This window comes from Heterocephalus glaber, unplaced genomic scaffold (genome assembly GCF_053883595.1).
Source record: "Heterocephalus glaber isolate CG9 unplaced genomic scaffold, H.glaber_assembly_v1.0 deba00001662, whole genome shotgun sequence".
In the NCBI taxonomy this organism is placed as follows: domain Eukaryota; kingdom Metazoa; phylum Chordata; class Mammalia; order Rodentia; family Bathyergidae; genus Heterocephalus; species Heterocephalus glaber.
Window position 1 is genome coordinate 795,816 of NW_028258403.1, and position 17,505 is coordinate 813,320.

At 33.3% G+C, this 17,505-nt stretch overlaps 2 protein-coding genes across 2 annotated transcripts; both read left to right on the forward strand.

The window, feature by feature from the left end:
* Positions 1–429: 429 nt before the first annotated feature.
* On the forward strand, positions 430–1,371 carry LOC147822307 (olfactory receptor 4K14-like). Its single transcript, XM_087197275.1, has one exon. It carries the CDS (start codon positions 433–435, stop codon positions 1,369–1,371), a length of 939 nt encoding a protein of 312 aa, XP_087053401.1. The 5' UTR covers positions 430–432.
* A 13,823-nt stretch (positions 1,372–15,194) lies between these two features.
* LOC101702859 (olfactory receptor 4K14-like) lies at positions 15,195–16,136 on the forward strand. The gene has a single exon (XM_004865105.3). It carries the CDS (start codon positions 15,198–15,200, stop codon positions 16,134–16,136), a length of 939 nt encoding a protein of 312 aa, XP_004865162.2. The 5' UTR covers positions 15,195–15,197.
* The last annotated feature ends 1,369 nt before the right edge of the window (positions 16,137–17,505 follow it).

A 17,505-nucleotide genomic window follows, 5' to 3' on the forward strand; every position in this document is an offset into this window, starting at 1 on the left:
TACATTATGCCACAGGAGTCAATACAATCATCGTTGATCATATCCTTTTTGAAGGCTTTTTCTACCAAAACTACAAAGCACTTTTCAAACACTACTGTAGAAAATTTTGTATTGATAAAAAATTAAGGTAAAAGATAAATGCCAGATTATTTATATTTGTCATTGCTCAAAACAGGATTTTTCTTTGAAATTCAGTACATCTATTATAGAAGATATGTTCATTTGTATGTTACATTTTTCTTTTGACAGTAAATGTATCTGTTACTTAGTAATGTATTTAGAAAAATTTTTCTCTTTCCACCCTTATTCTAGATCTGTATAAATATTGAAAAGAAACTAAAACAAGTGCTCACTCATGATGTGCTAATTTCCTCATCCCGTTACCTGGTAATGTATCATTTCTAGACTAATTAAAAGCACATACTTCAAAGAATGGAGGCAGGAAATCAATCTGTAGTGTCAGAATTTGTTCTTCTGGGACTTTGCCACTCATGGAATATGCAAGTCTTGCTCTTTGTGATATTTTTGATGCTTTACCTGATCATTGTATCTGGAAACACCGTTATCTTGATCTTAATAATCAGCGACCCTCATCTTCATTCCCCCATGTACTTCTTTTTGGCCAACTTGTCCTTTGTTGACATGTGGCTTTCCTCAGTGACAACTCCTAAGATGATCACAGACTTTCTCCATGAGAACAAGACCATTTCCTTCGGAAGCTGCATGTGCCAGATCCTCTTTGTCCATTTCATTGCAGGGAGTGAGATAGTGCTTCTGGTGGCAATGGCCTATGACCGTTATGTGGCCATCTGCAAACCACTGCACTACGCCGCCTTTATGAACCTGAAGAGGTGCATTGGGCTAGTGTTGACATCCTGGACAGCTGGCTTTGTGCATGGCATGAGTCAAATGGTTGTGATTATGCAACTGCCATTCTGTGGCCCCAGGGAAATGGATAGCTTCTTCTGTGATGTACCACTGATAATCAAGCTAGCCTGCATGGAATCTTCTGACTTGGGAACATTAATGAATGCTGACAGTGGAATTGTGATTGTAACCTGCTTTATTCTTTTGCTGATATCCTACACATACATTCTTCTCACTGTCCGCCAAAGCTCCAAAACAGGTGCTTCCAAGGCACTGTCCACCTGCACTGCCCACATCGCAGTTGTGATGATCTTCTTTGTGCCCTCCATCTTCATCTATGTGTGGCCACTAAACATCACCTGGCTGGACAAATTTCTTGCTGTCTTTTACTCTGTTATTACTCCTCTCCTAAATCCAGCCATTTATACCCTGCGAAATAAGGAGATGAAAAGTGCTATGCAGAGATTTAGAAACAACTATATGCATCCCAAAGGGAACCATTAAGGCCCAGAAATGTCATGGACACTTCAAATTAATAATACATTGACTTTGCAAGTAGTTTTAAATTCATATCACTTAATTCAGTGGTGGTGAACCTATAGCACACTTGCCACAGTCTATTACTGAAAGCTCTAAAAATTTAGCCATCATTGGTTTAATACATATGTCTCATATCTCATGGAACAGCAATAGTTTTATTAGAAACAGGCACATTCAGCAGTTATGATCCAGTAAGTAGAAAACTATGTATTATATCTCTAAATTTCAAATCTAATTATTGATTTTAATTAATGGGAGTTTATTAATTCTATTATTCTATACTTTTAACCCTTTAAATAAATATGTACAGTGTGTTTTGTAAAGGCATCCTTCTGCTTGGTGGATTGCATTTTTAAAAATTCTCTTAAAGTTTTTCTTAAGTAATTTTGGAAAAAGTTTTTCATAACATTGACACTTCCACTCCAAAATATCACTCATTTTTTGGAAAATTTTTGAATTATTATTTTTGTCTTAAGTAAAATATTTCACAAGTAAAATGAATGGAATAAAGGAAGAAAAAAAAAAGAAGAGCAGATAAGAGTGAACAAATACTCAACAATGAATGCCATCATATTTTATACTTAAATTGTACTGATAAACAATGAAACAAAAATGTAAATCATTCCTTTGTGGACACCATTAACTTGAAAACATTAAAAAAGAAAAGAAAAGGAAACTAATGCTATTCCCCTGGGCCGTTTCATTCTCAGATTAAAATTTAGTATTTAATTTATTATCGATGATTATGAAATATTTGTAAAAGATATCTCCATTAGGGCAGGAATTATTCCTTACCTGTTTAATTCTTGAGATCACACCACCACTTCAGATGTCAAGATAAAATACACACTGAGCAAATAAATTTTAATGAATCATTAGTGTTCAAATGCTCCATTCAAATATTGATAGGATTATTGATTTTGACATACTTAAGCATACCCTTTTGAAATTTAAATATATTGTCCAACTCATTAAATCATAAATAATATTCATTTTATTTCTTCCAGAATTATGAGTGCAGTGGAAATGCAGCTAAATCAACAGTTACAGTCATACAACAAAAATAAACATTTCACATGCATTAATTTTATTTCTTTTCATATGGAAAAATACAAAAATAGTAGAATAATATTATGTAGATATAATCCTTACTTGGCAATTCTGGGCATTACACTATATGTATTAACTTACATACTCTTATTATCCCCAAATTGAGAATGAGAAAATCCACCTCAGAAATGTGAATTAAATTTCCTGAAATAATACAACTGCAAATTTTATTAAATGATACTGTACAAAGCAATATACAAAATTGATTTACCAACAAAGATAGCATACAGATAACTCATGCACAGCGAAAATTGTAGAACAAGTCTATTAATCTAATAAAAATTTTAAAAGGATGCTGGAAATGGTGAAATTGCAATGGTTTGATCATGCAATGTTAACTGTCAACAACTATGACATGCAGTGTCAACTGTGAAACTAACACATCACAGCACATGGATATTATTAAAGAACCACTCATCAGCTAGTTGCTTTTGTCTACCTTAGCCTGTAGCTTCAGTACAACCTTATGGACACACAGAAACACATCATTGCAATCATTTTGTTTTAAGCAATATATTTCCATTCAAGAAATTGACTAGTTTTATAACTCTGTATGTCTTTAAAAGGTAAATCTACATCTCTAAATGGAGTGAAGCTAGAGGAGAGGAGGGTAAAGGGAAGTAAGGGGCATGTTATGTACATGTACCAACTTGCCATGGTGAATGCAATGATTATGTACTGTAAATATGGGAAAATTTCTCCACATCACTGTCCCTCAGGCACACAACTATAGTGCCAACTGTAATTAATTCCTTACCTTACTATTTCTCCTACTGTTCTGTACATTAGAGCTGTACTATATTGTGCTGTAAAGCTACAAACTTTTGCTTCTATTTGCTTCTAATTGCTGATTTTATTATGCTATCAGAAAAAAATCTGCATTCGAGCCTAAGTTTATAATGAGCACTCCAATGATATCAAGAAAGTCGTTATATATCCATTGGTATATATTGAGGAATAGGAAGAAATTAAGCAGGGTTGTTTGTAGAAAGAGTTGAACCATAAAACTAATGAAGAGACTTATTCCTTGGGCTTGCTAAATTTAACCTGTACCAAATAATTTAACAATAATACAATATTGGTTTTGCATCTTTGTTTTCTGGTTAAAAAATGAGATTGTATAGAGATCATAATGGTAGCCTACCTCAAACAATTAATGGATGACTAAGTTTATGCATTTAGTATCTACCACATACTAGTACTATGCTGATTATTGGAAGAAGAGAAGTAATTGAGGTGGCGTTTTACACCCTCCATGGTTCATATATGTGCAACACATCCAAATACTTATTTCCTGATCATTGGATACAATAAGAATTGGTTTATCAATAAAAATGGTCAATATGATGGTTTATGAAGATGGTTTATCAAGATGATAAATAGTTCTGAAAATACATTATAATAAACAGAAATATATTATGATACATAAATTACATCAGTTATATATGCACACATATGTACACATATTTTGATGTTTATAATTCTGTTAACTTTCTCAATAAGATATGTGTACTCTGAAAATATAAAGGTATGCAGATGACTTCATTAGACAATCACAAGTAATTTTTCAAATTATTATTATCTTAATTTCATAAAACTTCTCTACGTATAATATAAAAAATAAATCTCTCCTAATTAATTCCCCAGAAGAAATGTAGAAGGTAAATTATGTTATTATTTTCTACATCATGAATTCTATGTTTATTGAAACTTCTTCTTTCCTTTCTCAATAGCCCCCATCTTTTGAGGGACTCTGTATTCTTTATATCACATTTAGAGCATCATACTTAGTAAATGGCATCTGAAGTCCAGCAAAGGAAGAGGAATTAAGCTTAGAATCAAATCTTCACTACTAATAATATGTATATTGTATAATTCACAATACTCTATAATGGTGGACAATAAATCAGTTTTAATTCATACTTGGAACAATCACTTGTTAATGTGTACAAAGTAAAAATGAAATAAAATATGACACCAAAAATGTATATTTGGAGAAAGCATGGTGTCAAAGTTTCCACCTTAAAATAGATTTTTTACAAATGTAAGGGTTTTAAGTATTCCTCATGCCTTACCTTGGAGCCAAATAATTGTGGACTGAAACCTCTCCAAACTGTAAGCCAAAATAAACCTTTCCGCATTTCACTTTGGGTGTCAGATATTGTGTCTCAACAACAAGAAAAGTAATTAAGACACAAATCAAGTCTTAAGTATTCATGAAAGTTGAAAGCATATCAAGTATCATTGCTGAGCAGACTAATATGAAACTTCAAAATTTCAGATTGATAAGAGGACAAAGGCTCAAAAATTCACATATGTCTGGAAATTAAATACCATATTGCTAAATAACCAGTAGTTTAAAAAGAATTAAAAATTTGAAAAACTATGAAGAGAATTTCAGAGAGGCATGCAGAGTATGCGTATAGCATTCCTCAAAAAATCCCTTCTCCTGAGTGTTGAACTATATTAACACTCTTACATCTCCCTGGGAGACATCTAGTACATGACTATCATTTCACCTGTCTGGAGCTCCCTAGGTGGGTGAGAAAGATACTGTATTCCAGGCACTTTAAAAAAAATTTTGTGAAAATTGTTGGACATGACAGCTGTAAGGGTACATTACAAGATCAGTAACACAAGAGGCTCTTGACTATGGTTTACCTAGGCCCTGTAAACTATCTGCCCATTGAAAGTATGTTTCAACAGCCCACAAAGAAATATACTGTTTGAAGCCATTTATGTAGATATCTGCTTAATCATTGGTTGACCATGAATTGAAGAGACTTCTGTGACTCCAAACTACAGAAGGCAAAGTTACACAGAATTAGTCCAAAAAGAAACTACAAAAATAAGGAACAATAAGATCAAAACTCCAAACACTACAAACACAGGAAAGGGTATACATAATATCTAAAGTTTCCAAATATTGTTTTAAAAGTTCACATTTTAAAAACTATTACAAGAAATTCAAGGAAGTAGAAAAATAACCTCATAAATAGAATAACAGAAAGTAATCAATAGAAAGGACTCCTAATGAAGTCCACAAATAAAAGCCCAGGACAAATAAATTCCCTTGTGAATTCTACCAAATGTTTAGAGAAGAATTAATATCAATGCTTCGTAAAATTACCCCAAGAGAACATCAGGCCTAAGCAGAAGCAGGCCGGGCTGGAGCAGACCAAGGCACTCCCAGACTCTGTGGATATCACAATGAGAAGTCAAGGAGGCATCACCCTGCTCAGGCTCCTGCTCGTCCTCGCTGCTCTGTGTTGCACAGGTTTCAGCCTGACTTGCTATGAGTGTGCTTCCCACAATCAAAACTGCACCGTTCCCATAGTGTGTGCACCAGATATGGATGCATGCCTCTATCCTAAAGCTGGGTGGAACACTCTGTAAACATCTGTTCAGTTCATTTGTTCAAGAGTTTGACTGAGACCCGGAAGGAAGCTCCCCCACTGCCATCCCAAGCTCCTAGGGCAGAGAAGGTGAGCTGGTCCCAGAATCCGGAAGGAAGCTCCCCTGCCACCATCCCAAGCTCCCAGGGGGCAGAAGGTGAGCTGGTCCCAGATCCCAGAAGGAAGCTCCCCTGCCGCCATTCCAAGCTCCTAGGGTGGGGAAGGTGAGCTGGTCCCAGAAACCCAAAGGAAGCTCCCCCACCGCCATCTCAAGCTCCCAGGGCAGAGAAAGTGAGCAGTGTGGGCGTCAGAAGCAACCCCCCCAGCCGCCTGTGGAAATGAGCAGACATGAAAACAAGCCTCAAGAACAGACTTCTGGATCACCTACAGCAACCCCAAAGGGAAACAAAATGGAACACTCTGATACTCAAACACCTGGACTCTCTGAACTGGCAACAAAAGAGGATCTGGAAAAAATGAAATCAGAAATAATTACTCAGATAACAGGAAAGATTTTGCTCATGGTGCAAGACATCACTAATAAATCTAGAGAGGACACAGATAAAAAAAATAGAGAATCTGAGGAACATGATGGAATCCCAACATAGGAAACAAATGGAATCCATAAAACACATACAAACAGATTTCCAGGAGATTAAAAACTCCATTGAAAGTCTGCGCAGCAGAATGAACCAATGTGAGGATAAAATTTCAGATATAGAAGAAAAGATTGCAATTAGTGAGGAGGAAAAGAAAAATTGCTTTAAAATTGTAAAAGAACATGAGAAATCAATCCAGAAGCTGCTAGACGATGCAAAGAAGAATAACATAACACTGATTGGAGTCAATGAAGAAAGAGGAGAGAGTGCAGATGACAGAAAAAAATTCTTCAGAGAAGTGATGACAGAAAACTTCCCAAGGAGGGGAAAAAAACTTGACACACAGATAACTGAGGCATATAGGACTCCAGCAAGCCTTGATCAAACAAACAAACAAAAATACACATAGACATATAATAGTTAGGATTCCAGAAATCCAACAGAAGAACAAAATTCTACAAGCAGTGAGAGAAAAGAAACAAATCACATACAAAGGAAAGCCCATCAGAATCACAGCAGACTTCTCAATGCAAACCCTCAAGGCAAGAAGAGCTTGGAGTGATGTATTTCAAGCCCTAAAGGAAAACAGCCTCCAACCCAGATTGATGTACCCTGCAAAACTATCTTTCAACATTGATGGAGAAATAAGATGCTTTCATGATAAAGAGCACATCAGGAACTTCATGAATATCAAACTGGCACTCCAAAAAATTTTAGACAATACCCTAGGAAAAGACAATGAGGATCACAACCCCAGGAAACCTAGCAGAATGAATCCATTGGGCATGACAAATTAAACGCAAAGGGGAAGAATGCAACAAAAAGAAAAAGTCATGACAAGGCTTTTAAAACTTTAACTTCATCTCCCTAATGAGTGTATAATTCAATCTTTTTATTGTACTGATTAGTATTTATCTGATTCTAGAGTTACACACATTTCCTTGTGCTGTACTGGCTATTTATCATCTTCTTATGTCTACTTTTTAATTGAGTTGTCTATTAAGGAGCTCTAAGAATTCTTTATATATTCAGATCAGAGGTTATATGCATTGTAAATACGGTCTGTTTAAGGACTACTTTTCATTTTAATGATGTCATTTAAAGTTTAAATTTTGATGGAATCTCATTTATCAATTTTTTCTTTTATACATCATGTCTTTTGTATCCTAGGTAGTTCTTGCCTACCCTGAATTCATAAACATTTTCCCTTATAACTTCTTCTTAAAGTTTTATACTTTTAGGCTTTCATATTTAGGTTCATAGATCCCTCAAGTTATTTTCATGTATGGAAATAAAGGATAGAGGTTAATTTTTTATATATGGATACCAGCTATTCTAGGGCCATTTGCTATCTCTTCCTGGGTTCTTGAATTGAGTTTATATTCTATAAAATGCTAATGTTAAATAATCTTTCAAAACTCAGGGGACCATATATGTGTGGTTCTCTTTCTAGATTCTCTGTTTTATTCTAATGATCTATATGTCTTTCCTTACACCAACACTGCCTTGATTACTGTAGCATTCGAAGAAGTCTTAAAATTAGGTACTAAACATCTTCCAACACTGTTTTTGTTTTTGGTTTTTCTAGGTCCTTTGTACTCCTACATAACTTTTAAATTTCAATATCCAGTTCTTCATTTATAGCAAGTATACACAGACCTGAATTTGTATATATACCTTGTGTTTTCTAATCCTGCTAAATTCAAATACAAGTTCTAGGGGCTCCTAGAGATTTCTTAGTATTTTCTCTGTAGATCATTTCATCTACATATAAAGAGTTTGCTTCTACATTGCCAGTGCTATCTAATTGTGTCATTTTATTGCCAGACTACTTTGGTGGGGCCTAGGTTTCAAAGTTTAATGGACATATAAAGAGTAAGCATATCTTCCCTTGTTCTCCACCTTAGGGAGAAAGCATTGTATTTTCTCCACTCATATAAGGTGTTCTTGCTGGAAGTATGCAGTGAATGTCTTTAATCTGTTGAGAAGGTTCTGTTTTACTTCTAGTCTCCTGATAGCTTTTACCATGAACAGCTGTAGAATTTGGTCCAATACTTTTTCTCCAACTAGTGACAGGATCATATGGCATTTTCCTTTCCTCTGTTAAAATGATGACTTCTGGGGGTGGATCTTCCAATGCTGAACCAACACTGCCATCCCTATAACAAAACCACTTTCCACATACTGCCAGATCTGACTTCTAGGAATTTGTTTTGTTAAACAAATTTCTGTCTATGTTCATACTTTTTTCTTCTATTATCTTTACCCAGTTTTAGGATTAGCACAATGTTGAGATCCTAAAATGAGGGGAGAAGTGTTCCTTCTCTTTTCTTCTTTAATTGCTTGATATAATTTATCAGTTAAAATGTTTATGAGCCTGCTGTTGTCATATAGGTAGGTTTTCAAGCTAGGAATATACTTTCTTTAATAGGTGCTATTCCAATTTTATATTTCCTCCAGAGTTAGTTATATTAATTTGTCTGCCAAGGCACTTCTTAGAAGTTGTCAAATTTATTTCAAAACAGATTTTTGAAATATGCTTTCTATATCCTTGTAAATTCTGTAAAATCTGTGGTAATGTCTCCTAGATCTTGATATTGTAATTGTAAAAATGTATAATTGATATTGTGTAACAGGAAGAAAAGGTCTAAAGGTGCAGGGGAAGTGGGAGGGGTAGGGGAAAGGAAAAAAGGGAAAAGAAAAAATATGAGAAAAGGAAAACAAGGGAAACAAAGTCTTTGCAAATAGGGAAGGGTGGAGGGGGTGAAGCGAGGGCAGGGTAAGGGGGAAGAAAAAAGAAGCAAGACACTCATGTAAAGGTGGAAGATCCCCATGATGCATGTAACTGTATTTTATACCTAAAATGTACCAATAAACTCAATGGGAAAAAAATAAAAAGTAAAATAAAATGAAATAAAATCACCCCAAAAGGAGAAGATAAAATACTTACTAATTCATTCTATTTGGATGGTATTATCTCTATGCCAAAACCAGACAGACTTCACATAGAAAGAAAAGTATATTTTGAAATTTTTAAGAGTACGAATGCAAAATTACCCAACAAAATACTAGCTGTTGGATATAGTCACATATAAAAACAATTATGCAGTAATTCAAAGTGGGAAATTTTTCAGATATGATTACTTTAATATATGAAATGTAATTAATAGATTCCCCATGTTGATAAAAGATGAAATACCAAAATATCTTCATGGTAGATATAGAAAAATCTTTTCATAAAATTCATAACTCTTTTATGATAGAAGCACTCAAACATTCCGAAACAGGAAGGATTATCTCCAGTCTGGTGAAGAGGCTATGCAAGAGTCAAAAGTGAAGAAGATTTTGTCATTTTTGACAACATGGGTGAGTCAAAAGAAACATTATGCCAAGTGCAATTGTTCACACTTGTACAACTTGGGATGGTATTTAGCCACGTCTCTGGCTTGAGTCTACCTCCTTATGTAGCTGTTGCCTGGCATGTCCTTAGGCTAGGGGCAGTGCATCCTTTGGTCAGCAAATACCACTTTTCTACAATCCAATTCTCCAGTTTCTGAAGACCACCACTCCAGTCTCTATTTCACTAAAATCCTCATTTATACTTTACCTATAATAAATATTATGTCGCATTTTATGATGCAGCATTTGTCAATTTGTTCCTTGCTTATTTCACTTAGCATAACATCTCTCAAGTTAGTCCATGTTGTTGCAGATAACAGTTTTTCCTGCTTTTTAAGAGATAAGTAGTACTCCATTTTTAACATACTGTACACCAGTTTTTCTTTATCCATTCATCCTTTCATAAGCACTTTAGTTGATTCCATAATTGGGCTATTATGAAAAAATGATGCAATGAAAATCAGAATGTAGATATTACATTCATATGCTGATTTGAATTGTTTTGGATATATACCCAGATATTTCTGGATTGTATGATAATTCTATTTTGAGTTGTTGAGGGATCTCAATACAATTACTATAATGACCACACTAATATATTGTTCCCCTAACAAGGTGTGAGGTTCCATTTTTTCCATCCTCTCTGACACTTGAAATCTATAATTTTACTGAAAATAGCTGTTCTTATTGGGGCAAGGTGAAGTCTTGATTGTGTTTTAATTTAAACTTCACTGATAGTGATAGTGAGCATTTTTTTCAAAAAATTTCACCGCTTGTATGTTTCTTTTGACACATCTGTTCAAATTTATCAATAATTTTTATTTTCTGTGTATGATGTTAGGGATCATACCCAGGATCTTACTTATGTTAGGCAAGTACTCTGCTACTGAGCTACATACATCCCTCATCAATTTTTATAGTATCCTTATTTATTTGGGATATTAACCTCTTTTTAGATATGCAGTTCGTAAATACCCTAGATATTGCACTAAAAGTCTATTTGAACTAATAAATTCAATAAAGTTGCAGGATGCAATGTAAGTATAAAATATGTACTATCTTTTATGTACTATCAAGGAACTATCCACTACAGTAATTAAGAAACTGTCTCATTTAAAATAGCATTAATAATGCAAGCAATGAATCCAAAGAGATGGAGGATTTGCAAGCATTACCTAATAAATATGAATATCAAAGCACCATATTACTCCATTTGTATGAAAATTTTTATTTTCTTTCTTTTTCAGTTTTGATTAACATATTAATATTATATATTAATAAAGTTCAGTGTAGCCTCTCCCTAAATGCTTACAGCTTGCACTCTTGAAATATAATTTTCCTTTATCTACTCTCACACATATTTTGATATTTCTGAATCACTATCCTACATTCAAATCAAATTTTTACCTTCCACATATGAGAGACAAGAGGTAATACTTGTCTTACTGTGTCTGATAAAATAAATATAATTCAAATTTTTAAAAATTCACTCTCATTTAACCTTGGGCTGATTTATAGGAAGTTCCTTTTTTCTTAGTCTAATTTATAGAGTATGCAATAGTTGATAGCAATCATGATGAAGAATTCCCCACAGATATTCCAAATAAATAATTTCCATGATGCTTATTCAGTTCTAAACATGTAATAGGCACTGCCACCCAAGGGATCTTCTCTGGGGATGAATATATGACAGATTGAGGGATAGGAATCCATACACACTCTCTGCACCAACAATGGATATTATTCCAAGTGCACATCAGAAGAGAAGACTATAAAATAATCTTATGTAAGAGAAAAAATGTGCTTAGTAAGTCGTCTCATCTCTATCATTTTCTTTACAATCATTCAAAGAATATTTCTAATTATGTTTTATGGAGGTCAATTATACTCTGACTTGAGAATGGCTTCTAACATTTTTAGGAGACAATTTATATTTTCTTGCTCTATCCTATTCCTATTCTTACTGGGATTTCTGTGGTCTTGCTAAGTACAGGGCACACACCACCATAGCACCATGCTTCACAGAAGTACACAGGGCTGCAGAGGGAGGTCAGTTTCTTGATGGCTACTCATATGATCATCTTTGAGTGGCCTCTCCAGTTTTAGGGAGAATTTTATTTTCTTATGAGATAAGCATTAAATGTAAGATGTTTTTCAGCAAAGAGATAGAAGTTAATATGTTTTTATATCAAGTATGAAATAATATTACTACAGATAATAAATTAAAACTCACAACTGAAGAAAACAGAAAATTATCAGGAGCAAATAGAAATAACTTTGGACTTTCCTGCTGGTGTACCTTAGTGTATATCTTAGGTATTTGTTAAATAGCCTGACTCCAACTTTCTCCCTGTAAAAATATAAATACTGACAATCTCACAGTTACATGGTTATTATCGTATATATTATCTTTTTTGGAATAAGATTACACAGAAAAAAATGGATGAAAATGTGTGATTTACTACTTCTATGAGAATGCAGAATATGCTACTTCTCCTAATTTTTCAATTTCACCAATCCCAGAGTTAGCATTACCTATTTTAGGAGATTTTATATTTTGTCACAGGTAAGAATTCCAAAGGTGTTTTACTAGAACACCCCCTTTACTTTTACAGAATTTCTTATAGTATTAATAACCTTTCCAAGGAAGGGTAAAGCATAAGATAAAACTACTAAACCCTGGATATAACAAATATGTGTGATAATTTATTTTATCTTTTTATCTTATAAGATTGCTGACAATATAAAGATATGAATATAGAGAAAATGTAAGAAGTATTTTAAAGAAATGTCGTCATGTATATTTTGCTTAAAGAAAGTACCATAAATATCCATAATTAAATAAAAAGAATAATGAAGTAATAAAGAATTAAAGATATACAGTGATATTATTCACAACAGGCTCTGGAAAATGTACTGCTTTAATATTTACCCTAATGAATAGAGATGAAAATCAAGTAATATTTATTAACATTAACTGAGTACTGAAGAAATTGAAGAGTTTTTCTCCATTTTCCAAGTTTTCTTCAGGAGACATAAGGTAGACTAAATGTATTCTTTTTAAAAATGAGGAAATGAAAAAAGAACTTCATTAAGTTTAAATTCATTGGTCAGAAAGATATAGATTTCAGACCAGGTCTGACTAAAACAAGTCTATGATTATTTTATTCCACAAATTCATCTTAAGATTGATTAATAATAATGGAATAGTATAATTAGTTCCTAATATGAAATATTCAAAATTTCAAAACTCATTTAGAAAGCAGTATGATTTTTTTCCATTAAATTTCTTGGTACATTTGTAGGTAAACATTATAGTTACATTTATCATTAAGATCTTGTATCTTTACCGTTGTATCTTGGCTCTTATTTTTTCCCCATTCCCCTGCCCTCCCTTCACACCCTCCACCCTTCCCTATTTACAAAGGTGTTGTTTCCATTTTTTTTTTCCTTTTCTCATATTTTTTCTTTTCCCTTCTTTCCTTTCCCTTACCCCTCCCATTTCTCTACTCCTTTAGACATTTTCTTTCTATTTCACAATATCAATTATACATTTTGATCCTTATTTGTACTTTAAGTTTTTCACACCAGGGAAATTATTTGGTATTATGATTTTTATCGGTACATTATGCCATAAAAGTCTATACAATTATCATTGATCATATCATTTCTCAATGCTTTTTGTACCAAAAATACAGAAGTACTTTTCAAACATTATTCTAGAAAATTTTGTATTGATAAGAAATTAAGGTTAAAGATAAATGCTAGATTATTCAAATTTGTCAGTGCTCAAAACCAGAATTTTTCATTAGAAATTGAGTAAATCTATCATAGAAGATATGTTCATTTGTATGGTATGTTTCCCTTTTCATAGTAAATGTATGTGCTATTTAGTAATGTATTTAGGAAAATTTTCTCTTTCCATCATTACTCTATAGCTCTATAAATATTGAAAGGAAACTAAATCCAATTCTCACCATAATGTAGCAATTTGCATTTTCATCTACTTTCTTGGGTACACACATGAATTCCAAATAATATACAAAACTGTCCAAAAAAAGAAAGTAAAGAAAAGAAAAATGAAACACAACCAAGAAATATAGAAAAAATGATTCAATGCTCAGCATAAAAAAATACCCAAGGGAAAGAAAGAGACTATTTTACTTCCAGTATATACTTAGGAATTTCTTAAGTATTTCCTTAGAAATCAAGGATTTCTTAATTCTTAATTTTTTAATTTCCTTCAGTATTTACTTAGAAATCAAGGTAATCAATATCACTAATATATTTAGAAATTCACTGTACATTGAACTTCACCTTCCCTTAGTTCTAATAATCAAAGACATACCTTACAGGTATATGTAATTTTTTACTTGCAAAAATAGAATAAATAGGTGAAAACATTTTCATCTCTGATTACCTGAGGATTGCAATATTCCAAAGCCAATAGATTCCTAAAATCTAGTTGTAAAATTGAAGGTAAATATTAATTATTGAGAAGCTTTAATTAATAAACTTGCATTCAGAGTTAAAGAAGTCAGAGTCTGAGACACAATCACACACAGCTTTGGCTAATCTCTTTCTACATTTTCTGTACTTCAATGTGTTTTTGGTCCAAATACCCTGCTAAATGAATGCCATTAGAGTTTAAGCTTCACTTAATGATAAATTATGTACTAGCTTTGCATCCAAACAGTTATACCACTATGACTAGTATATATTGATTTGTGTAGCTTCTTTCAAAGGTTTCCTCAATGTATGGGTATGTTTGAAAAGGATAATATTAAAGTAAAATAGGATTTCTAGTTTGAAAAGTTCAATCAAAGTTTGAAGGAGTCATTACATATAATACAGAGAAACTTATGTTGCATCATGTCAGTGGTACTGCATTTGAATATCACTAAACCACCATACTCCTAAATATTTGGCCTAATTAGTGTTACTTCTATTGGAATACTGGACAGAATCACAATCATCCTCTTAGTCTTTTATCTGTCCTGCTTCTCGATTTTCTTCTTGTGAGAACACTCACTAAATCCTTTGGATTAGAATTGCATCTCAGACTTCTTCCAGAAAAAGTCATTTTTAGAAAACCTTTATCTTCTAATTTGGGCACAATCCCATGTACATTTGACTAATAATTCATGTCAAAATTTGCTTTTCAATTACAAATATTGATGCTGAATATCAATGTGAATATCAAATTCCAAAATTTAAGTTCCTTTTCTCATCCCGTTAACTGGTAATCTATCACTTCTAGACTAATTAAAAGCACATACTTCAAAGAATGGATTCAGGAAATCAATCTGTAGTATCAGAATTTGTGCTTCTGGGACTTTGCCACTCATGGGATATTCAAGTCTTGCTCTTTGTGATATTTTTGATGCTTTACCTGATCATTGTATCTGGAAACACTGTTATCTTGATCTTAATAATCAGCGACCCTCATCTTCATTCCCCCATGTACTTCTTTTTGGCCAACTTGTCCTTTGTTGACATGTGGCTTTCCTCAGTGACAACTCCTAAGATGATCACAGACTTTCTCCATGAGAACAAGACCATTTCCTTCGGGGGCTGCATGTGCCAGATCCTCTTTGTCCATTTCATCGCAGGGAGTGAGATGGTGCTTCTGGTGGCAATGGCCTATGACCGCTATGTGGCCATCTGCAAACCATTGCACTACTCCATCTTTATGAACTTGAAGAGATGCATTGGACTAGTGTTGACATCCTGGACAGCTGGCTTTGTGCATGCCATGAGTCAAATGGTTGTGATTATGCAGCTGCCATTCTGTGGCCCCAGGGAAATGGATAGCTTCTTTTGTGATATACCACTGATAATCAAGCTAGCCTGCATGGAATCTTCTGACTTGGGAACATTAATGAATGCTGACACTGGAGTTGTGGCTGTAACCTCCTTTATTCTTTTGCTGATATCCTACACATACATTCTTCTCACTGTCCGCCAAAGCTCCAAAACAGGTGCTTCCAAGGCACTGTCCACCTGCACTGCCCACATCACAGTGGTGGTGATTTTCTTTGTGCCCTGCATCTTCATCTATGTGTGGCCACTAAACATCACCTGGCTGGACAAATTTCTTGCTGTCTTTTACTCTGTTATTACTCCTCTCCTAAATCCAGCCATTTATACCCTGCGAAATAAGGAGATGAAAAGTGCTATGCAGAGATTTAGAAACTACTATATGCATCCCAAAGGGAACCATTAATGCCCAGAAAAGTCATGGACACTTCAGATTGATAATACATTGACTTTGCAAGTAGTTTTAAAATCATATCACTTAATTCAGTGGTGGTGAACCTATAGCACACTTGCCACAGTCTATCATTGAAAGCTCTAAAAGTTTAGTCATCATTGGCTTAATACATATGCCTCATGTCTCATGGAACAGCAATAGGTTTATTAGAAGCAGGCACATTCAGCAGTTATGATCCAGTAAGTCGAAAACTATGTATCACATGTCTAAATTTCAAATCTAATTATTGATTTTAATTAATGGGAGTTTATTAATTCTATTATTCTATACTTTTAACCCTTTAAAAAAGTATGTACAGTGTGTTTTGTAAAGGTATGCTTCCTGCTTGGTGGATTGCATTTTAAAAACTTCTCTTAAAGATTTTCTTAAGTAATTTTGGAAAAAGTATTTCATAACATTGACACTTCCCCTCCAAAATATCACTCATTTTTTGGAAAATTTTTGAATTATTATTTTTGTCTTAAGTAAAATATTTCACAAGTAAAATGAAAGGAATAAAGGAAGAAAAGAAAAAGAACAGCAAATAAAAGTGAACAAACACTCAACAATGAATGCCATCATATTTTATACTTAAATTGTACTGATAAACAATGAAACAAAAACGTAAATCATTCCTTTGTGGACACCATTAACTTGAAAACATTAAAAAAGAAAAGAAAAGGAAACTAATGCTATTCCCCTGAGTCGTTTCATTCTCAGATTAAAATTTAGTATTTAATTTATTATCGGTGATTATGAAATATTTGCAAAAGAAATCTCCATTAGGGCAGGAATCATTCCTTAGCTGTTTAATTCTTGAGATCACACCACCACTTCAGATGTCAAGATAAAATACACACTGAGCAAATAAATTTTAATGAATCATTAGTGTTCAAATGCTCCATTCAAATATTGATAGGATTATTGTTTTTGACATACTTAAGCGTACTCTTTTGAAATTTAAAAATATTGTCCAGCTCTTTAAATCATAAATAATGTTCATTTTATTTCTTCCAGAATTATGAGTGCAGTGGAAATGCAGCTAAATCAACAGTTACAGTCATACAACAAAAATAAACATTTCACATGCATTAATTTTATTTCTTTTTATATGGAAAAATACAAAAATAGTAGAATAATATTATGTAGATATAATCCTTACTTGGCAATTCTGGGCATTACACTATATATATAAACTTACATACTCTTATCATCCCCAAATTGAGATCAGAAAATCCACCTCAGAAATGAGAATTAAATTTCCTGAAATAATGCAACTGCAAATTTTATTGAATGATACTGTACAAAGCAATATACAAAATTGATTTACCAACAAAGATAG

Bases quoted from the DNA above. Each gene is read 5' to 3' on its own strand.
- LOC147822307 (XM_087197275.1), top strand. From the start codon at position 433: ATGGAGGCAGGAAATCAATCTGTAGTGTCAGAATTTGTTCTTCTGGGA.
- LOC101702859 (XM_004865105.3), top strand. From the start codon at position 15,198: ATGGATTCAGGAAATCAATCTGTAGTATCAGAATTTGTGCTTCTGGGA.